At 36.0% G+C, this 24,599-nt stretch overlaps 1 protein-coding gene across 2 annotated transcripts in view; it reads left to right on the top strand.

Moving 5' to 3' along the window:
• ACVR1C (activin A receptor type 1C) overlaps positions 1-24,599 on the top strand; it is a 95,968-nt gene that overhangs the window by 19,736 nt on the left and 51,633 nt on the right. For both annotated transcript variants that reach the window (XM_053597725.1, XM_053597724.1), the window contains exon 2: positions 20,389-20,619. In XM_053597725.1, the coding sequence (XP_053453700.1) occupies positions 20,389-20,619 (231 nt within the window). The remainder of the gene's footprint in view (positions 1-20,388; positions 20,620-24,599) is intronic.

The following is a 24,599-nucleotide window of genomic DNA, read 5'->3' as shown; positions in this document are numbered from 1 at the left end:
AGGACACCATCAAAATAGCAAATAGACAATTCACAGGATGGGAGAAAATACTCACATGCTATACATCTGATAAAGCACTGATAACCAGAATTTACAAAGAACTCAAACAAATCAGCAAGGAAAAAGCAAATAACCCATTAAAAAGTAGGCAAAAGATGTGAATGGAAACTTTTCAAATGGAGATGTATTAATGGCCAATAAACTCATGAAAAAAAATGCTCAGTATCTTAATCATTAGGGAAATGAAAATCAAAATCAGCATGAGATAGTTAAATAGTTCCCTCAAAACAGATGCTGGCCTGGATGCAAAGAGAAAGAAACTCTTATACACTCTTGATGGGACTGCAAACTAGTACAACCTCCATGGAAAATTATATGGTGATACCTCAAACAAATTAAAGTAGACCTACCATTTGCTTCAGGAATCCTACTGCTGGGTATATACCCAAAGGAAAGACAGGTCATTTTATAAAAAAGACACCTGCGCCCAAATATTTATAGCAGCACAATTCATTATCATAAGATGTGGAAACAACCCAAGTACCTGCCAATACACGAATGGATTAATAAAATGTAGTATATGCCAACTATGGAGTAATAGTCATAAAAAAGGGTAATCTAGTACCTTTATGACAACCTGCATGGAACTGGAAACCATTCTTCTAAGTGAAATGTCACAAGAATAGAGAAACAGACACATATACTCAGTACCAAATTGGAAGTAATCGATCAACACTTTAATGCTCATATGGAAGTAAATCTCAATGAAAATCAAACTGGGAGAATGGGGGAGGAAGGAGTGGGTAAATTCATACCTGTTGGGTACAGGGCACACTATCCAGGTGAAAGGCATACTTATAACTTTGACTTGATCTGTACAAAAACAAAGTATGCAAACAAAACATTTACTCCCTAATATTCTGAAATTAAATAAATTAAAAAAACTTTTAAAAATGTTGGTTCTTTGAAAAGATAAATAAAATTGATAAACCATCATAAAAGAAGAGAAAAGACCCCAATAAACAAAATCAGAAATGAAAAAGGAGACATTACATCTGAGACCACAGAAATACAAAAGATCGTGGGAGACTGCATACAGTTTACCAAGATTAAATAAGGAAGAAAGAGAAAACAGGAACACACCAATAACAAGTAATGAGATTAATTGGTAATTAAAAAGTCTCCTTACAAAGAAAGGCCAAAGACTACATAGCTTCACCGCTAAACACCATCAAAATTTCATAAAAAAATTAACATCAATTCTCCTCAACTATTCTAAAGGAGACAATTCTTCCTAACTCATTCTACAAGGCCAGAATTACCCCATAACTAAAATCAAACAATATCACACCAAGAAAACTAAAGGCTAATATCCTTGATGAACATCATGCAAAAAAAATTTTTTTTGTTTTGGGACAGAATCTTCCTTTATCCTCCTGGTAGAGTACCTTGGTGTCATAGCTCATAGCAACTCAAACTCTTGGGCTCAAGCAATCCTCTTGCCTCAGTCTTCCAAGTAGCTGGGACTACAGGTGCCTACCACTATGCCCAGCTATTTTTTAGAGATGAGGTCTCACTCTTGCTCAGACTGGTCTTGAACTTCTGAGCTCAGGCAATTCACCCATCCCGGTCTCCCATGTGCTGGGATTATAGGTGTGAGCCACTGCGCCCAGCCCCATGCAAAAACTGTTAATACAATGCTAACAAAGTGAATCCACTAGCTCATCAAAAATGTAATACACTGTGATCAAGTGGGGTTTAACCCATGATGAAAGGGTGGTTCAACCTATGCAAATCAATAAATGTGGTATGTCACATCAACAAACTGAAGGTCAAAAACTGTAGGATACCTCAATAGACACTGAGAAACTATTTGATAAAATTTAACATCCCTTTATGATAAAAATTCTGAACAAACTAGGCATAGAAAGAACATACCTCAAAATAAAGGCCAAATATGACAAACTCATAGCTAACATAATCATGAATAGGGAGAAATTGAAAGTGTTTCCTCTAAGAACTGGAACAATTCAAGGCTTTCCACTGCCACCACTTCTATTCAACATAGTACTGAAGTCCTAAGCAGAGCAATCAGGCAAGAGAAAAAAATAAAAATAAATGATACCCTGTTCAATAATGGTTCTGGGTAAACTGGCTAACCATATTTCAGAAGAATGAAATAGAAAATCTGTTTCTCATCACCAACGAAACTCCACCCAAGATTTAAATATAAGACTAGAAATTATAAAATTTCTGGAAGAAAATATAGGGACAACTCTTGAGAATATTAATCTAGGCAAAGACTTTATGACTATGACTTAAAAAGCAGAGGCAACAAAAATAGACAAATGGAATTATCTTACCCTGAAAAACTTCTGTCTAGTAAAAGTAACAGTGAACAAAGTGAAGAAACAACATCTTGCATGGAAGAAAATATTTATAAACTACTCATCTGACCTGGGATTAATATCCACAATATACAAGGAACTCAACAGTAAAAAAGCCAAATAACCCAATTAAAAATAGAGCAAAGGAGATGAAAATACATTTCTTAATAGAAGACATAGAAATAGCCAAGAAGTACATGAAAAGATACTCAACATTCCTAATCATCAGGGAAATGAAAACAAAAACCACAAGATATCATGTCACCCCAGTTAGAATGGCTATTAGTAAAAGACAAAAAAATAACAGATGCTGGTGAGGATATGGAGAAAAGAGAACTCTTACACACTGGTAGTGGAAATATAAGTTAGTACAATTCACTGTGGAAAACATTATTTAGATTTTTTTAAAAGCTAAAAAACCATACAATCTAGCAATCCCACTGCTGAATATTTATCCAAAGGGAAAGAAATCACTATATCAAAGAGATAGCTGCACTAGCACTATTCAGAATAGCAAAGACGTGGGATCAACCTAAGTTGATCACTGGATGAATGCATGAGGAAATGTGGTATATGCTCACAATAGAATGTCATTCAGCCATAAGAAAGAAGTCCTGTCATTTGCAGAAATGTGATGGAACTGGGGGTCATTCTATTAAGTGAAATAAACCAGTCACAGAAAGGCAAATAGCACATTTTCTACCTCCTATGGGGGAGGTAAAAGCTTGATGTCATGGACGTAGGGAATAAAGGGTTGGACACTGAGACTGTGAAGGGTTGGGGGTGGGTGAGAAGGAGGATGAAGAGAAGTTTGTCAGTGGGTACAGATATATAGTGAGATAGAAGGACTAAATTTTAATGCTTCATATCAGACTAGTATGACAATAATTAGCAACAGTATTTTGTGTATTTCAAAGTATAATAGCTAGAAGAGAGGACCTGAAATGTTACCAACACATAGAAATAGTAAATACTCAAGGTGACTGGACACCTCAGATGTCCTGACCTGACTTGAGTATTACACATTTTATACAGGCAACAAACACATGTATCCTGTAAATATGTAAAATATTATGTATTAATAAAACATTTAAATAAGAATAAAACACAGGAGAAGATGTGCCTAGGTTATATGGAAATATGTATATCTAGAAGTATTAACTAGAATGGATCACATACCTAAGAATAAAATCTAAAACTATAAAAATTCTAAAAGAAAACATAAAAGGAAATCATTTGATTTAAATTAAGCAACATTTCTTAGATGAGAACACCAAAAGCATGATCCATAAAAGAAAAATAATATGTTAGACTTTATCAAAATTAAAAATGTCTGTTCCTTGAAAGATGCTGTTGACAGAAATAAAAGAGAAGACAGGCTAATCTCATACTTTGCTGGTTTCCTTTGGAAAACACTTCGGCAACTTTATATAAAGTTAAATTTATTCTTTCTATATCATACTGTAATCTGATTCCTACTTAGAAAAGTAAGATAAAACTGATGTCACATAAAAATCAGTATATTAATGTTTATTTCTAATCAGTAAAAACTGGGGAAAAAACAAAAGTCCTTTAACCAGTGAACAAATAAATTTACTGTTGTACATGCCTTCAAAAAAAGACTGATGTACACAGCAGTGTGACTGCAACTCAGACACCTGAAGTGAAAAAAGCCAGACTGAAAAGGCTACATTCATTTGACATTCTGAAGAAGGCAGAAGTATAGGAACAGAAAACATCACTGCTTGCCAGCAGCGGGGGTGGGCAGAGAAATTGTCTAAAAGTTAGTATGAACTTGTCAAGAGGGATGATGGAATTGCAAGTTATCAACACTCATAAAACTACAGTGAAAGGCTTACTATAATAATTACTATATGTAAATTATACCTCAATAAACCTGACTTGTCTCCCCAAATCAGAAAACCTGAATGTAAACTAAGAAGTCATATAAATCAGGAATTCAGCAGATAGTGTTTCAAGTTGGCTATTCAAGAACAGCAGTATCATTTTAGTTTAGTAAACTAAAGCCCTAACATAATGCCCTACAGAATAACAATAAAAATAATTAAAAGCGTGTGCCTCTGCAAGCGAGATTGGGGAGATATAGGTAACTAGACAGACTTTTTCCTTTTAGTTCTTCCTATTTCTTCTTCTTTTTTTTGCCATGTACATTTATAACGTTAATTAACCAAACAAATATTTTTCAAATTATAAATAATTGATTTACTTTTATAAAACTTCTTTGAAAGTAAGGAATTTTTTGTACATATTAAAATGATTTCTTGTCTGTACCATCAGTCTGTAAAATGGCATAAAGCAGATAGAAATGAAATCAAATTAGGTTGTTTGATTTGTTAACAGGGAATAGTGATTTCTTCTCTTAGGAAAGGAAATGGCAACTCATGGACATCATCCATATATAGATAAAGCTCATTGTAAATGCAGCATTGCTCACCTGCTCTTTTAGGTGAAAGCATTTAGCTGGTCTTGAAAGGTCATTTATCACCTACAAGGGAACACTTATGGCCTCCTTGGGCTCCTTGTCTGGGTTTACCATAGAATTAAGCTTGCTTATGGAGAATTTTGCTTGCGTTTGCAGTCTCCACATAGCCTCATTAATGCGTTCACAAACCTCATTTTGCTGAGTCAGATTCGAGGTACCCCTTGTTGAGTACAGTACCATGCACACAGTGGGCAGTCAGCATTTTCTTGATGATTTTCGTCAATCAGGGAAAGTCGCTAAACCTCTCTCCACAATTAAAAGGAGTGCGGAAAAGTCAAGGAAAGATTTATCAGACTGGGCTCATTTCAGTCTATGCCCCAGAGATCTGGTAAGTTTCCATGTAGCATGAGAGTATTTTGTGACGATTTCATATCTGGATTTTTAGAGACATCCCTGCTTTCAAATATATTAGCCTATTTTCAGACTACAAATTCCAATTTGGGGACTAGAAAACAGTTCCTTTAGCTGTGTGGCATAGCATGGTATTTCTGCTAAAGGGTTCACCCAGACCTCAAGACCAGTGTTATTTTAGAGAACTTTGCAGAAAAGCTGACTGATGATATCATCAGCTACTCCCTGTGAACTAAATGCTTTGATAGAACAAGAAATGACTTTAACAAAATAATGTTCATTCCTAATCATAGCATTAATATGTATTCATTATAGAAAATTAGAAATATAGAAATATAGAAAATATAGAAATTTTTCATTATTGAAAAATCTTTTCATCTCATACCACAGAGATAACTACTATTAATGTTTTGATGTATCTTTTTCTAATTTTCACTTCAATGTATATTACAGCAATTGAGATCATATGTTTTATGATTTTATTTTTTAATTTAATACTTCTAGAGAGCAAGTTTCACTCTCAGTAAATATTACTAAAAAGGAAAATTTTATACAATCATATTTACTACCAACATTTATTTAAGAATTTTGATTTGGGATATTTAGTCTAATTTGTTTTTTTACTTTTGTAAAAAAAATGTGTTTCATAACTCTGCAATGGAAATTTTAAAAAGCTTTTTTGATTATTTTTGCTAGATGAAGTGGAAGTACAATCACAAATATCATAAATATTTTTAGGACTTTTGAGATATTTTCAGATTATACATTTAAAAGTTGGTACTAATGGAGACCAACTGTTTGTGAAGAATAAATTTTATTGACTGCTCTGTCACATGGTACTTTGGGTGTTATAATTTCCAACTTGTCAAATGAAAATTGTCTTTGTATTAATTTTTATTTTGATTATTAACAAGATTAAATATTTTCATGTTTATTAACAGTTTTTCCATTTATCTGCTTTGTTCATCTTCCATTGAAATATTTGTCAGACCCCAAAAATAATTTATTGAAAAGGGAAAAATACATATTAGTATAGTAACCAATATGAGAGTTAACATTACAGATACATACCCTTTGATTATGCTCAAATGCCAATTTTTTTTTTTATTTTAACAAAAATGTTTATCTTGTTTTGGAGCTGCTGATCTTATCACCTCAGTGTGCAGTGTCACTATCAAGGAAAATGCAAATCAAAACCAGAAAGAGTTATGAGAAACATGTGAAGTAACTTTTATATAATGTAGTTTGTTCCTTAAATGTTGAGCTCTGAATAGCTCTTAACTTGTGATATAGGAGCTTTTGAACATCGGTGGTAGTCAAATGTACTATCCAGAATATCTCTTTTGTAATTTTCATAATAACCCTGTGAGATAAGGCTAGGAATTGTTATCCCTACTTCACTGGTGCAGACAGGGTGTCCCCAAAGTCACCCCTAAAGTTGCCATGCATAGGGAAAATGGGAAATTATAGCTAAATGTTCCTGTATTTACTAACTGTTCATTATAAATTTTACATTGACAATATTTTGTAAATATTTTGTGAAATTTGTAACGAATATTTTGTAAATAAAGGTACGTTTAGCTACAATTTTTCATTTTTCCTACGCATGGTGACTTAAGGGTGACTTTTGGGACTCCATGTAGAGAGGCATAGTAACTTCCCAGCCTCATGGCTGGGCTATGGGTAGCTCAAGATTTCAGCTACAGATATCCATTTTCCAAAGCTCAGCATCTTTAAATGTACCTTGCTGAATTCCAACAATGTTAAACTCAAATAAACATAGCCACAAAGAAAGGTTTTTGTTTTTTGCTTTGTTACAGTTATATGAGGTCTGACGATTAAGTCCCCAAACTCATCCTAGAAAAAGTGCTACATACCTCTTGGCTATGTCACCTTCATATCACTACAGTCACCTTCAAAGTACTCCCCTTTGTCATCTGGTGACTGTTGTCATATTCAGCAATGAAGTATGTAGCACTTTTTCTACGATGAGTTCACAAACTTAATTGTCTGACCCTGTAGTTTTGTTTTATTTTGTTTTATATTGACTTATCACAAAAGAAGCAGCAAAACCCATGACAACCTACCACAGTCATTCCTTTTGTTTTATTTATTTATTTTTTTTAAATTCATTGTGCTTTATTGTAGAACAGTTTCCTTACAATTGTAATTCCTTTAGTTTTAATAGGAATTCTTTGAGACTTCTTAGAAATCCTATAATTTCTTTTTTATGTTTCTTCACTTTTATGTCTTAAAAATATATTTGTATAGGGAGGCACCTGTGGCTCAAAGGAGTAGGACGCTAGCCCCATATACCAGAGGTGGTGGGTTCAAACCCAGCCCTGGCCACAAACTGTAAAAAAAAAAAAAAAAAAAAAAAAAAGAAAAGTATATATTATATTTGTGTATAATTTACACAAATTATATATATATATATACTTTTTTTTGCTGTTACACAAATTATATATATATATAATACAAACCAAGGATGCAAATATATTATATATTTGGTATATTATATATATATTGGTATATATATATAATTGGTATATTATATATATATTGGTATATATATAATTGGTATATTATATATATATAATTTGTGTAACAGCAAATATATACATTTGTGTAGCAGCAAAATGAAAACAAAATGAGAGAGAGAGAAAGAGAAAAAGGCTGTTGTTCTGTTTAATAATACTTTGATAGATAGAAGGAGCCAGGAGAAGCCAAGTAACGCACCTTCTAAAGCAGCTTGTGATGATTCCTAGAAGTCTGAAAATTATATTTAAAAAGAATTATGGATTTAAAAAAGTTGCCTCCCACTCATCAGTTTCTGCTCCCACCCATCTCCTTTAAAAAGAAGGGCAGACGGTGCTGCCCTTTTTGTGCTTGGGCAATATGAGTTCTTCTTAATATCCAACCTAAACTTTTGAGCTTTGGGGCCCATGTTGGAAAGAGACCCAGTTGGGATCAGCCTTCAGAAAAAAGTTCCTTTCAAATCACTTACCCTCCTCTTCCCCTTTCAATTCCTCACTTGCCACTCTATTTTTAGATAGATCATCTTCTTACTTTGGATAGTTTCATTTTATTTCTAGATTGAAAATTACCATATCTTATCATAGAAATGTATAACTGTGGATTGTGATAAAAATTTCTGATAAGGGAGCCCTTGAGAACTCTTGAGAACTGAACTTTTCAAAAATTTTTTGCTACTTTTTATTATAAACTTGAAATGGTCTTTTTCTTCTCTATATTCTTTCAGCCCTATAGTTTGTTAATTATTGATTACTCTTTTTTGTTTTTACTGGTTAATTTTAATTGCTTCCTTTAAACAAGTCAGAGCTCTCTTAGCTTTTAAAACCTTGACGTTTCCACCATTAACTTCTTTGGTATTTTATGCCACCTTTCCCAAGTGGATTGAATATACCCTGTGGTCCTGTTCTTCTTTCATCACCAAGAAGAACTTTCTTAATTGGCTTCTGTTTTTCCTACTTCAATGGAGATGGAAACCTCAAAACTAGATTTCTGTGATTTAATCAACCTTCAAAGTATAAACTACGATTATTCACTTTGAGCTTTATCAGAACAAATTATTCTGAATGTTTTTCTTCCTGAACTGTGGTTCTAGGACAGCAGCTTCTTGGTTCTCTGGGTCACTCCCAGTTCCCTTTCTGGGCCATTGATGCATTCAGCTCTTACTGTTGTAAAACTTTAGAACCTGGAGGGACGTTATCGGTCATTGAATTGAATTCTTTCTTGGACAGATTAGTTGAGGACAAAAGCCACATTACTGGAAGCAGGATTAGAACTCCCAGTCTAGCTTTGCTCCTAAATCCTCTGGACTGGATCAGGGCTCCTGTTGATATTTTCTTCTTTATCCAGGTTCACTTCCCCCTGCCCGGGAGCAGTGGTCCCTGCTTATCACAAAGTGTTGGTGGAAATTGTATCCTTCAGGAGATGGTTATAATTGGTAATCATTTTCCATGGAAACAATATTAAAACTGTGTGATATATTCTTAATCAGGAGCTTACCATCAAATAAATTGGAGATTTGATGAGCGACATTGAACACAAGACTGTAATAATTCAAAAAATGTGTACCAGTCCCCAAGCCCTGTAAAAAAGACCTAAACATGCAAGTGGATCAAATATAATGTTAAGACTTGTGCCCCAGTACTGAGGGAGACATTGCCAGGGGAATTTTTAGTGGATGAACATCTGCCTAGAGTGAGTGTGTTGAACCAGGAAGGCTCAGCAGCTCTGTACTCTGAGCGAAGAAGGCCCTCATTAGCAGACACCTGGTCTGCTCCTGCTAGCGTTGCCACTAGGGATAAGTGGCTATTATTATTCAGCTTTTTCAGTTTCCAAAATGTTCCAGGTTGAATAAAAACAGTGCTACAGAAGATTGGTGCTTTCACTTAAGCAGCATCACTCTGTGGAACGTGGCCATTGGTGGTTTATAAACACAGGTTGGAACAAGAACAAGCTGGACACTTAAGCACCACTTTCTGATACAGTTCTCTCCAGATCAATGATTTGTATTGAAAAAAGGCAATTGAGAAATAAGAGAAATGTAACATCACAAAATACAATTATGTTTTTCAAAATTTGAAATTTTAAAAAGATATCCTTAATCTTGGTAAAGTTAGCCCTTAATTCTGAGATTTGCATCCTTGGTTTGTATTATGATGTGCTTTTTAAGCAAACTCTTTTATTTTTGATTCTTTTAAGTAATATTAATTTAATTTAGAAATAATAATTGTATGCATTTATGGAATACAATGTGCTATTTTTATATGTATAAAATATGTTGTGACTTAATCATGCTACATAACTTCTTTGAGATAATAGTAATATTCTTCCTTGACAAAGAAAAATTTGGTGAAACCCTTGGTTGAATCCCCAAATTACTTTTGAAATTTTACCGTAAGCCATATAGTTATATCTCCAAATTTGGTAACCAACATTATGAGGTATGATTTTATGTGAACATAAATATATATTTAACAATTATAGGACCTACAGGACCTAAATGAATATGCAAATTGAAATACAATTTAAGGACTTAATCATAGACTTTTCATTTCTTCTTCTAATTTAGAAAAACTTCACTAGCAGTATTTGGATAGTTGGAATCTTTTGGTGCAAACGAGAGATTTTCTCATAATAAATACCGGTCTAGCCAATTTTCTCAGGGTAGAGCGGTGATCTTTAAGGCCGTTAGAGCGCAGAGGGCCACTTTTCCAAATGAAAAAGCCCCATCAAAGCTTCGCTGCATCAATTTGTTTCTAGACAAGGCATTTTATTAAGAAATTTCAAGTAATAGAAAACGAGGGTGTTAGATTTTTGTTTAAGGAGACGCGGGTTTTAAAAATGCTCGAGAAATGCTAATGTGAAGAGGAGGTCATTTTGTAAAAAATAGCCTGCGCCCCGTCTTTGCGGCCACTAGATGGTACCCGGGTGCGCCGGGAATCGGTCCCGGAAATTCTCCCTCTAGTTTGCGCTGCTGCCCCCGGCCGAGCCCAGCCGGGAGCTGTCGGGGAAATCGCTGCTACCGAAGCCGGGCGGAGAGTCTGGGCGTCCCGGGGGCCCCGGGGAGGGCCTGCAAACCCATCTGGCGAAGAGGAAGCCCCCAGCCGCGGATCTGGGGAGGGCTCCAACCCCCAACTTGCGCGTCTAGGCGCGGTGGCCTGACCCTATGGACACAGTCAAGGAGGCCCGCAAGGGCGGGCTGGGTGCCTGTTGGATGGAAAGCAGGTGGGGCCCCGACATCAGTTTCCTGCTGAAGTGTGACAGAACCCACTGACAAAGTGGGGGCCTGAGGACTTGCACACTCCCGGAGTGGGGCGGAGGCTGCCCGTTTTCCCTAAGCTGGATGGCCTGGGAGGACAGAGAGGGTAGGGTGGGACTGGTGCTCAGAATGGGCAGGGGTGAGGAGCGGGGAGCTCCTCAAAAGCCTTCCCGTCCCCCCGCGCCCCCGTCCCAGCCCCAGAGGGAGTCAGTAGCGCGCCGCCTGTGTCCCAGCTGGGCCTCTCCATCTGTGGTTCGGTTCACTGCGTTGTCCTCAGCTCCTTGAACCCACTCGGCCAGGTGCCTTTACTGATGTCTTCTCTCTCTCTGACCTTTTTCTCTCCCTTACCACCTGTGGTAAGCCATATAGTAAAATACGCCTTAAATAATGATTTTAAAGCCTTTTTAACATCTAAGGACTTGCCATAAAGTAATCCACTTACCAGCTGTCAAAGAGATTAGTGTATTGCCAATGATTTGGATGATCCACACCCAAATTCCACATAAATTTAAGAGCTGAGTGTACAAAAACAATCAAATCATAAACTGAAAGAAAATATTAACCATCTAGAAAATATATGGATGAGACTTGCTAAGCTTTAAGGCAAAGGGAGAAATTTCAGAGTAAAAGATTGATACAGTTAATTTATCATACTATTAGGATTTTAATGAGAACATCTCTGCGGGTATCTATATGTAAAACACAGAGGGATATTTGGAGAGACTGTTAACAGTACTCCTTTTTGGGGTATGGGATGAGGAGCAATTTATCTTATTTCCTTCTTTATATTATGTGCATTACCTTAATTCCTTTTGATAAGGAGTAAGAATAATTTTTTTCAAAACCAGTGAAGGTAATGTGTTAGGAAAAAGCAAACAGATAAAAAAGTAGCAAAAGTTATGTTTAAAACACATGACAAAGAATTTCTACCTTTACTTTATAAAAGACTCTTAGACAAAAAACTTTAGGATTCATCCAAGAGATTAATAGAATATACAAAAAAAATTTACCCAAAAAGCATTTCAGAGGAAATGTTTGGGAAAAAGTTCAAGGCCATTAGTAAGGAAATAGAAATTAAAATAGGATACTACTTTTTTCTGTTATATTTTTAAGATTTTAGTGAGAATACCTAACGTTGACAAGTGTATTGTTAAATGGGTACTTCCGTGCGGGGCCAATTGGTATAACTTTTCTGGAAATTGTTTGATGGCGTTAAGAATGTCTGATGTTTAATTCTACATATAGGACTTTAGGAAATGAAATTTAGATAAGATTATAATTATAGTCAATGCAGTGTTAATTGCAAAAATTGGAAACAACTGAGATGCCTAAAAGTAAGTAAATGCTATTTGCTGTTCATTTACATTGATGGTGGGCCTATAAATGCTATGATGTGTTTTTAAAGAAGACATATAAAGCTAATGAGATAATGCTGACAATAAAATAGTGGCACTGAAGATTGTAAAGACAGGTTGAATTCAACTATGAAAAACCTACGTTGAAAAAAAGACTATGAGAAAATACACCACATGAGAACACTCGTAGAGTTGTCAGTCTTTTAGGTGTTTGTCTATTTGGAATTCTTCTGTACTTTTCAGTCTTCTACAAATTTTAATTCATTACATCTTTAATAGGGTTTTTACCAGACTGCTTTAGGTGTTGGGGATGATAGTAGTTAAAGCAGGAGAAAGTTCTCGGCCTTGTGAAGTTTTCATTCCAGTAGGGCTAATACAATAAAAAAGCTAATTACAGATTGTTATATACACCAGGCAGGTTGGAGAGCAGGTCCCTGACGAAGGGGAGTCAGTGAAGATTTCTCTGAAGTGTTGGTATTTGAGCTGAGACCCAAAGAATTGAAAGAAAGAGAAAGGCAAAGGCCGTGAAGTGAGAAAGAAGTTGCTATTGAGTATATTAAACTATAAAAAGGAGACCAGTGGTCTGGAGGGCTGTTAAGAAAGACAAGATTCCACCCATAGCAAGAGCCCAGATTATTAGCCTATCAGGTTGTAATAATGATTGTGGATTTTATTTTATCCTAAATGTTATCAGAATCCTTTGAACATTGTTATTCTTCTAAGCAGAAGACATTAAATTAAAAGAATGCTTTGGCTGGGCCCAGCGGCTTACACCTGTAATCCTAGAACTTGGGAAGGCTACAGTGGGAGGATCACTTCAGCCTAGGAGTTGGAGGGTGCAGTGAGATATGGTGACACCACTGCAGTCTAGCTTGAACAATAGAGTAAGACCTTTTCTCAAAACCAAACCAAACCAAACCAAGCAACAACAACAACAACAAAAAACAAACATGAGGGACCATTTAGGCTGCCAACTGTTAAGAAATTAACTTCTCAAGTTAAGAATTTTATGGGAAAGTGGCAGAGGAAATGTGATTAGGAGTACTCTTTTCTTTGACATGATGCTTTCAGATGGGAGACTTCAGATACGGCCCCTTCCTTCTTTATAGAGCTACAAAACTTAAATTTGACCAGGGCCCTCCAGGCAGTCTGTGTCCTTCCTAACACAACAAAGATTTAGACTAGGACTGGGTCCCCAACCTTGGGGCTGCAGCCCATGTGAACTGGTTGCACAGCAGGAGGTGAGTGGCAGAGTAAGCTAGGGAGGCTTCATCTGTATTTGCAGCTGCTCTACATTGCTGCGTCACCACCTGAGCTCTGCCTCCTGTCCGCTAAGCTACGGCCTTAGATTCTCACAGGAGCACTGACCCTACTGTAAACTTTGCACGCGGGGATCTAGGTTGTACGCTCCTTACGAGAATCTAATGCCTGATGATCTGAGGTGGAGACATATGCACTTGAATCATTCTGAAATCATCCCCAGCTCAACCCCTAGTCTGCAGAAAAATTATCTTCCATGAAACCTGGTGCCAAAAACATGAGGACACTGGATTAGGAGATTATTGTGTGCTCTCAACACACAATAGCCATCCCTGCTATTGCCTTGACTTCCAAAGGCAGGAAAAGAGAAGGCTGTAATTTTGCCATCTAAGAATTCTTCTGCATTTTTACCTTTTCAAGGGGCTATTTTAAGAGGATCCACGCAAATGGTTTTGCCAACAACCATTTAGATTAAGCTGTATCCCTCTATGGTTTGTATTTTTTCCATACTATAAGAGCTTAGGAGCTAACATTATTAATAGTATTTTTGGAAAAGTGTGAAACTTTGACAAGTGAAACTTTCAGTTGATAACTATGCTGTTAAGCAAAAATGTTAAACTGATAATTATTCTCAGTTAAAAAGTTTTGAATTGCACTAAAAGCTTTATTATATTGTTCTATCTACACCTTTTTTTATTTACAATCTCAAAGCTATATGTAAATAAATAACACCAGTTTAGCCAATTTTAAACTCTAATGTTTTGTCAGCCATTTAAAGATTAATGGGATGGCTCAGCGCTGGTAGCACTGTGGTTATAGCGCCGGCCACATGCAGCGAGGGCACTGGGTTCGAACCTGGCCCAGGCTGGCTGAGCAACAATGACAATGGCAACAAAAAATGGCCGAGTGTTGTGGTGGGCTCCTGAAGTCCCAGTTACTTGGGAGACTGAGGCAAGAGAATTGCTTAAGGTTTGAGGTTGCTGTGAGCTGTGATGCTACAGCACTCTACAGAGGGTGACATAGTGTGACTCTGTCTCAGACAAAAAAAAAAGATTAATGGGAAACATTTTAATTTCTACTTTGAAATGACATTGTATACTATGGTGCTCTTCTGAGTCATTTTTGGTCTTGCATGCTGTTTCTGTGATCCTATCTACTGCGTTTGAGGGATTAGACTTAGAGAGGCCGGGGACATTTTCAGACTTCTACCAATTTCCCTCCATTTGCCCCAGATTTAATGCTGATATTGATCTTTCATGCTCATATGGTAAAGACAAGTGATCTTTCCTGTGGACTGGAGCAGTTGTGCTGGTTTATGAACCAGTAAGATTCTCTCACCCACTGAAATATCAGTATGCGAAGTTGGGGGTACAAGACATGTCCTATGGGTGCTTATATTTCCAACTCTAGCTCTTTCTTTTCATCTATCATATGCCGTCCTTAAGTTGTTTATACAGAGAATTGTGAGACAAGCTCAGAGCCAGAAGGCTATGAAACTGGAAGAGACCTTGGAAATCTTCTATCTCCTTTCTGACCTCGTCATTTTTCAGATGAGAAATGTAAGATTCGGAGATTTCAAGGAATGGGTCTGAAAGTCTTAGGTGGTTTGTGGCAGAGGTGAGCCAAAATTTTCACTTTCAGTTTCACTGCTTTTGGATTGAGGAAATTCCCAATGGTTCACACGATAGTTTAGAATGCGCTGGACTCTCCCTACCTTGAGCAGTGCAGCTGAAGTGAAAGAACAGTTCTCCCGGATGAAATTCCTGCTGAGAGGCTGGTTCCATTCCTTCTCAGCTGTAAGGGTGAGGCCTTCCTGAGCAGGGAATGTTATTGCCGCTTTGCACAAAGGAACAGTTTTCCTTTGTGCTGGGCATATTTCCGTATCTTTGGAGTTCTGAATTTTCTTGGGTACCACCTTTCAACAGTCTTTACTGAAAGCTGTGTTGTCCATAAAGGTTGCAGTTATATTGCCTATATTTCATTCATGCTATTTTCTTCCTTTATTCTATTTTTCCTTTCCATTAGGAACGACAGATGCTTTGAAAGGACCACATGACAAGAAAATGAAATTTTGACAAGGAATGGAAGGGGAAGACAGATCTTTGTCTGGTTTTCTTTGACCCTGTCTTGCTTTCCTTCAGAATCACTAGTGCTAGTTTTCCTGGCTTCTTTCCTGTTGCCATACTTTTCATATTCAACATGCTGCAAAGCTTGAATTGTTTTCTTTGTTAACGCACAAGCCTGCAAATGCGGAAAAGATTACATATTCAGCAGGTCAAATCTGAGACAGTTTTCTGAATTTAAAAAAAAATGTGTTTAATAGCCTGTTCTAAAATTGGAGAAATTGAATGGAGTGAACTATTATCCGACTGGGGGGTGGTGGTGGAAATAAGGGCGTGTGTCAGATGATTAAGTTAAGCACTGGCCCGTTTTAGCATATGGATCCAGACTATAGGAAATCTAGGTAATATGGAACCAACCTATTGAAAATAGTGTCTAATTCAAAACAACTAATATTTGCCAAGCAAATATTTGGCTGTTAAATAAGAATAGCACATAAATGCACAGCCATAATTTTCTTTTATTTTTTTATAGTCTGATGAGTTTTACATTTGTGGACACCAGGGTGTGCTAGCCATCACATGTAAATATATGGATAGCAATTTATTTTCTGGTTGGTTAGGAACGTGCACATCCTTTGGTGGATATAGGTAATAGATGTCTTGTGGGTAACAGATGTCTTGCCTTTTACAGACTAATTGGCAAAGGCAGGGGAGGGGGATAATTAAAGAGGTAGGAGGGGACAGCAGAAAAGTGCAGTGTTCCTTGTGGGGAAAAATCTAATAGACCTTCTGATGATGGGTATTTGACTCCCTCTTCAACCTTGTTTGCTGTCCCTTTCCTATATCACTCAAGTACACTGTAAGGGGAAAGTGTAAAATAAAGAAACATAAGGCAGGACTACTGTCTGCTAACAACCAGATTTATCCTGTCGTGGAATATTCTAGTATAATTGACTCAATTAACATCAGGCTTTTTTTTTTTAACCCAGAATATAAAGCATAAGTCACGAATGGCAACTTGTATTTTAATTGGCAGTGCAAAGGTTCTATGTTGAGGACAGTTGATATAAATGTAGTTTAATTATATATCAAACCTGATGATATAGTGGACCGGTGGGAAATGAAAAATGAGATACCGAATATGTCATATGTTACTTATACATCTTAGGTCTTGTTTAGCTTGCTGTTTGTTCTCTGTCAGTGCTATGGAAGGGCCAGTTGACCTGGAATAACTGGGAACATTTAGCAGATGTTTAAAGCCATTACCATTAACAAATCTTCCATTTTGTTAGTGTTTTTCATCATGCAAGAGTTAAAGTAAGGTGTCATTTTCTATCTTAACTGTATCACCTAGATCTATATTATTCTTCTGACTGGTGTGTTTTACTTTAAACTGAAAGGAATTTTTATAGCATGTTACACATTCAGTGAATATCCACATTATTCCTTGTTAAGAGCTATTATGTAATCATTTTTATAAGTAGCCAGTAGTGTTTCACAGGGAAAGTATCAGGTTAGGTACTTAGAAGCTTACTTAATACAGGATTTAGATAAGCTGAAACATAACATTGTTTATTCTAGATGCAAGGCATATGACATTGACTTTTATTTCACCACTTGTCTCCTCAGAAAATAGGTAGAATTTGTTTAAAAAATAGTAACTGTGGCAGGAGAATCGCCTAAGCCCAGGAGTTGGAGGTTGCTGTGAGCCGTGTGACGCCACGGCACTCTACTGAGGGCAATAAAGTGAAACTCTGTCTCTACAAAAAAAAAAATAGTAACTGTGTTTTAAAGCTTATTAGGACAATACAGATATTAATCTCAATTGTTAATTATTAATTTCTCTTTCTGTATTAGAATTATATTTTATTCACAATCTCTAGAAATTGGTGGGGTAGCAGAATGGCTTCTGTACCTATGTGTGTGTGTCTGTCTGTTTATCTATCTACATTTATAACAGTGGAACTTCTGTAATTTTCATGGACTGGACATGCACCACATGTACATATCAGTATAGTAGGCCTAGTTCCTTATGTTGACCACCTCTGTAAGTTGACTATGCAATTTGTTGACTGTAACAAACTGGTCAACACATGGAGAGGGTCGACGTTAGGAACGAGTCTTACTGTGCTGACACGTACACGTGGCACATGTCCAGTCTTTGAAAATTAGATCAACTTAAGGAGGTGGTCAATGTAGGGAGTTGGTTGACTATGGAGGTTCTACTGTATTTTAATGGTGGCTTTGGTGGGATAGATACAATGTTTCTTGGGTAGTCTGGAGGGTATTATATTAAGTCAATGACGTGAGGCTTTGACGTCTTGAGCCTCATTTCATTATCTATAAAATAGATCTAGTGACAACTAATTTTTACAGTTGTGCTGGGAATTATATGTGCTGATGAAATTATATGTGCACATGAAATTAATGTGCTTTTGATTGTTGAGCACTTTATGGTTCTCTCCACTCAGTGAATCCACATTCTTTAGTTGCTTTGATTTCCTGGCCAAGCTTCTCTTAGAAATAGAACATTTGAAGAGACTCTGGTGAGAAGTCTAGGGACAAATGGTTTGAGATTTTGTGTGAGGAGAGTTACTCTTCTTCTCACATTTAGCCCCTGAAAAATACAAGGTAAAGATTAGCCATAATGGGATAAGTTTTTTTTTTTTTATTGTTAAGTGGATTTTCTATATTTTTTAATTGTAGATTGCTATAAGTTATAAATGTATAGAGTCATAAAAAATATTGGTGGTATATGAGACTTTAAGATTTCTGGACCCACTACTACTCTGCCAATTCATTTTCCATTTTCAGAGGGAAACAGTGAAGCTCTGTAAGGTTAAATGTCTTCTTCAAAGTCAATCAGCAAGTTAGGGACAAAGCAAGGGCTGGGATCTTCATCTTTTCCTGAATTCTTTCTCCAGATACCTCCTGCTGTGTGACTGACTGTGTAGGCCCTAGTCTGGACCATTAAAATTATGAGGGCATGCATATCACTCTTGTCAGGGCAGAAAGAGGTGCATTTTTTTGTTATACCTTTTAAATGGTATCTGCACTGTAGTTCTTTTTTTATTTTTTATTAAATCATAACTGTGTACAACAATGCATTTATGGGGTACAATGTGCTGATTTTATATACAATTTGGAATGCTCACATCAAACTGGTTAACATAGCCTTCACCTCTGTTACTTAATTGTTGCATTAAGTCATTTATAACTCTTAGTAGATAAGACATGGACCCTTGCATTACGCACAATAGGTGAGGTTCCACGGATTATCTTCCCTCCACCTGGCCTCCCCCCTCCTCTCCCCTCCCCTCCCCTCACCCTCCTCTTCCCTCCTTCATTCTGGGCTGTAGTTGTGTTTTGTCATTTGGCTATTCCTCTATGGATAACAAGTATATTTCAATTGTTTGCATAAGGCAACTAGCTTTCCCTCCTCCAGTAGTAAAAGAGATAGTTCCTAATTTATATAGTATTTCCTATGTGCCAGGCATTGATTGGTCAAAGATTAACTAATTAATTCTCTATAACACTATGAGGAGGTATATTATTATTAGTCTTCCCTTAACATAAGAAAATGGAGGCACAGAAGGATCAAGTAGCACCTAAGATTAAAAAACTATTATAACCGGGACTTGAAGGCCTTTGTCAGGTTGGAATTGGAAAATGCTACCGAGATCCCTTTGTCAGAAGACACCTGGGGGAATGGATGCTCAATATATGAATTCTCTTTTATGCAGGGAAAATATCCTAAAACATTTTTTTTTTTTTTTTTTGCTGTTTTTGGCCAGGGCTGGGTTTGAACCCGCCACCTCCAGCAAATGGGGCCAGCGACCTACTCCTTTGAGCCACAGGTGCTGCCCCTAAAACATTTTCTAAATCCCTAGATTGTGTATATCTAGCTCTGTATATCTAGCTCCCAGTCAAAGTTTTATTGGTGTAGCTATGTATATTATGTTCTATTATTGGTGTGCTTTGCTTTATGGAATAGATGTGTGCTCTAAAGAAAATTGTCAGAAGGTCATGGTCCATATTCCAATGACTCTCATTCTATGTTCCTTAGTGAAAGGAGGGAATACAGTGGCTCATGAATGCCTCAAAGGAACTTTGACAATAGTGTTACAATATCACAGAAAATAAATATCAAGAGTCACAACTAAATTTTATAGACATAAATACCTATTTTTTTTTGTTTGTTTATTTAGCATGGTTACTTTAAGGTTTAAAGGCAGAAGGTTGCATGAACAGAACATGGTCGATTGTTTGGTTACACACCTGCCATAACCTTAATGTTCTACAAGTGATGCTGGACAGCTCCGCCTGGTTGCTATGATACTCATTCCTATCATCTCATAGGAGCTATTAAATGATGAATGAGCTGACTGAGCTTAAGAAGGAGGGATTTGGAGTGTGGGTGAGAAAAATATTTTAAAATATAGGTAGCAACTGAATAAATTCACAAAAATACTAGCAATAGTAAATGATAATTAGGCAGCCTATTTCATAAAACACATGACTGAGACGGAGTAAGAGGATTAGCATGCATTTATCAAATGGTGTTTAGTTAAACCCTTTTCCAATTTTCATTAAGATTAATTTCTATTCTCAAGTATTATGAAATAAATTCTCATGATATCGTTTGTATTTTAAAGCTTTTTTGCCTTACTCTTTCCAGGACTGAAATGTGTATGTCTTTTGTGTGATTCTTCAAACTTTACCTGCCAAACAGAAGGAGCTTGTTGGGCATCAGTTATGCTAACTAATGGAAAAGAACAGGTGATCAAATCCTGTGTCTCCCTCCCAGAATTAAATGCCCAAGTCTTCTGTCATAGTTCCAATAATGTTACCAAAACTGAGTGCTGCTTCACAGATTTTTGCAACAACATAACACTGCACCTTCCAACAGGTAAGGGGTTTATCTTTGTTCCTTCCCAATGTAATTTTGCTCTTGGGAAACTGTAAGCATGGTAGAAACCAAACTGTCTTATGTTTCTTTAAATAAGAAAATCTGTTTTACAGTTCTTTTTTTCATTTTGATGGGTAGAAAGCTTTAGAGTCTAGCTGAGGTTGATTTTTTAAAAAATTGCACATCCCTGTCAAAACATTGACTTTAGCATAACCATTTTGAAGAAATTTGTCCATGTGAACTGTAGTCTTTGATGTGATTAATGAACCTAAAGTAAAATGTAAATTTTTCTGCATTCTTTTAAAGGAAAGAAAGTAGAATGGGTACCAGGAAAAAAAGAGCACAACAAAAAATAGGAGATTGCCAACTTTTATGGGGACAGATTTTTTTTTTTTTTTCAGGGTCTTTTCTCTGTGATCACCTTCTGCAGAGCTGCTTCATATACCCACATCCAAGTGGAAACACTCATCAGAGATAGATAATGGAATGGAATTTGACCCTTTGTTATTTCTGTTCATAGCCCAATTTTATAGTGCTTTATCCCAATTCACGAAATACTCCATATCTTAATCTGCAATTGGATCTGAAACTTTGAGAGATATTAAGCGGCATATAATTCTGAATTACTAACTAGTTTATGATATGCAAATCCTCCTGCTATTGAATTTTATTTAACATTTCTAATTATACAGATGCATACTCTTCCTTATAAATTAACCTTCATTTTTTTAAACCTTTTTTAAAAGTAAAATTCACATATGTATATGGCCATTAACTTTTCAAGGCATTGTTATCCAATCTTAGGTATTCAAACTAGATATATCATCCTATCATTATACCACTGGAGTATCTTTTTACTTATTTTTTTTACTTATATTTTAATAAACTGACTGCTCTTTGTACCTGAAAAACATTTATTTTATAGAAACTTAGTATCACTACCACAAATTTAAAAAGGTTTACTTGCCCTAAAGAGAAGATAATGATGTAAACAAACAAGAAAGCTATACTACTACATACCAATTAGGTATTTTGTGTTTTCTCTTTGTTTAGAAGAGAGAGGAAAGAGGTGTTAAAGGCATAGTAGCCAAAAATGATGCTTTTTGATACAAAACCAGAAAAACTAAGAGCATTAGAGGAGTCATTATATGATTCAATGTTATGTAATATCATGTTTGTTTACCACCCAGTTCATCTCAAAAATCTTTCAAATCACTCCATGTCCCACTGCAAATCCTTGTCTTACTCTTTGAAAAATACAATTCTAAGGCATTATCTTATGTAGTAGAAGTTCAAAGGTTGTACCTGCTGTATTTCATCCCCTGAAGCTACTTACAGCCTTGGTTTTTAGACCATTTGTTCTAGCCCCAATTCGGTTGACTTCCTTGCTTTGGCCGTAAGGTGAGATCTTCTATGGACACCTTTCTTCCTTCACATTTTCCCCTCCAAGTTTGTGTACCAGAGACACCTTAAAGTGCAGGCTCCTTGTATTGGATGCTGGTCTTATCCATGGCCAAAGACAAAAGATTAGTGAGAGGGAGAGAGAAGTCTCCTCATTAGCTATAGCAGTGGCCTCTTTAACGTGTCTTCTCAATAGGGAATTATCCACAAGACCACATTCTTTGACTGTACCAATAGGTCTTAAAGGACAAGATGCTTCATGTGCAGTGGGCAAATTAAAGGCACTTAGTGTAGCTAGCACCCACTGCAAACTCTGCCAAAGTACTGAAAAGCCTGTGTTCTCCCTTTAAGTTCAGTCAGGAACGAACTAGTTTTTCTTTTTTAAAAAATCAACTTTATTAAGTTGATTGTACCTTCATTAGATATAAATGCACACATTTTATTTTTACAAGAAAATAGTAGCTTTCTTGGAAATATCTGTGCTATACAGTTGTAGCATAGCAGGTGAAACCCTAGTCAGGAAGATGGAACAAAACACAGGGAGCTGGGATTGGACCCGAGAGACTGTCCTGAGGTTCCATAGTAAATTTCCAGGGCACAGGGCTCCTTTATTTCTTCCAGCTCCCTCCTTACAATCCCAGACTGTTAGGTTTCTCTCTATATTCTGTAACATGTGCAACCAAAATACTCCGGTAAAGTATATAGTAGTTTTCAACCGGGGGTAATTTTTTCCTCCATGACATCTGGTAAGATCTGGAGACATTCTCTTTTAAATTTTATTTCTATTTAAATTTTATATTTAATTGACACATAATAATAGGACATATTTATGGGATAAATAGTGATATTTTGACACATGCAATATATAATGTTCAGATCAGAGTGATGAGTATAACCATTATTTCATCGATCATTTCAGAACGCACACATTTTAAGTAAGCAGCTTGATGAGTTTTGATATGTACACATCTCATGCAACCATCATCATGTTTCTATTGTCTCAAAATGTCTTCACTCAGTCTCCATTTCCACTAGGGCTAAAAGACTCATCTGTTTTCTATCCCTGCAGGTTAGATTTATTTTTGTAGACTTTCACATTTAAAAGTCATGGAGCACATTTGGTGTGGGGGTTGGTTTCCTTAACTCAACATTCATTTATTCATTCATATTGTTGAGTGTATCAGTAATTTGCTTTCTTATTGCTGAATGATATCCCAGTGTATCAATATACTGTAGTTTTTAAAAATTCATTTATTCATTGATGTGCAATCACTTGCTTCCATTTGGGAACTACCATTAACAAAGCTGTTACGAACATTCATGTGTAAGTCTTTGGATATATGTTTTCATTTGTGTTGAAAATACCCAAGAGTAGAATTGCAATGTCATATAGTAAGTGTCTGTTTAACTTGAATATAATTTCCTAAAAATTTTTAGATTGCTTGCATTATTTTACATCCCAAACAAAAATATATGAGTTTCAGTTATTCTGTATTCTTGCCAACACTTGATATAATCAATTCCTTTAATTTTAGCCATTAAAGTGGTTGTATAATGGTATTTTATTGTGGTTTTAATTTGCATTTCCCAATGACTAATGGTATTAAATTATTTTTTATGTGTACATTTGTTATTTGTCTACCTTTGTAAACTGTCTTTTCACATGTCTATTAAAAATTGGTTTGCTTAACTTCTTGTGGTTGAATTGTAAGAGTTTTTCCATATATTCTGAATGTAAGTCCATTATCAGATATATGTATTGTGACTGTTTTTTCCATTCTGTGGATGGTCATTTTGTTTTCTTTAAGATGTTTTTTGCACAGCAGGAGCTTAAAAACTTTATCAAATTTTGTCTTATTTATCTTTTATAATAATAATAATTATTATTATTATTAGGTTTACTAGTTTCATGTCCTGAGATTGTTCTTTTTGAGACAAAGTCTCACTCTTTTGCCCTGGGTAGAGTGCTGTGGCATCCTTCTAGCTCATAACAACCTTGAACTCCTGGGTTCAAGCATTCGTCCTGCCTCAACCTCCCAAGTAGCTGGCACCACAATGCCTGGCTAATTTTTTTATTTTCAGTAGAGATGGGGTCTTGTTTTGTTCAGGCTTGTCTCTAACTCCTGAGCTCAAATGATCCTCCCATCTTGGCTTCCCAAAGCACTAGGATTATGGATGTGAACTACCACACCCAGCCAAGTCCTGAGAAATTTTTATCTATCCCAAAGTTATACATATTTTTTTCTAGAATTTTTATCATTTCAGTTCCAATATTTAGGTCTGCCTTCAGTTTCAGTTTAATTTATGTTACTATGTGAGGTTGAGATAGAGTTTTGTTTTTTCCATATGGATATAAAGTTGTTTCAACACCATTTGTTGAGAAGTTTATCCTTTACTTATTGAATTGCCTTGGCACTTTGATTGAATATAAAGTATCTGTAGATACTGTGGGTTCGATTCTGCTGTTTTTAATCCTGCTGACATACATATGGTATATTTCTGGCCTCTATTATTTTACAGTTGTTTTATATGTCTTATGCTACCTTCAAATTGTCTTGATTAATGTAGCTTTATATCAA

The sequence above is a fragment of the Nycticebus coucang genome, chromosome 7 (assembly GCF_027406575.1).
Source record: "Nycticebus coucang isolate mNycCou1 chromosome 7, mNycCou1.pri, whole genome shotgun sequence".
NCBI classification, from domain to species: Eukaryota; Metazoa; Chordata; class Mammalia; order Primates; family Lorisidae; genus Nycticebus; species Nycticebus coucang.
Note: the sequence above shows the minus strand (reverse complement) of the source record. Positions and strands in the feature narration are given on the sequence as shown.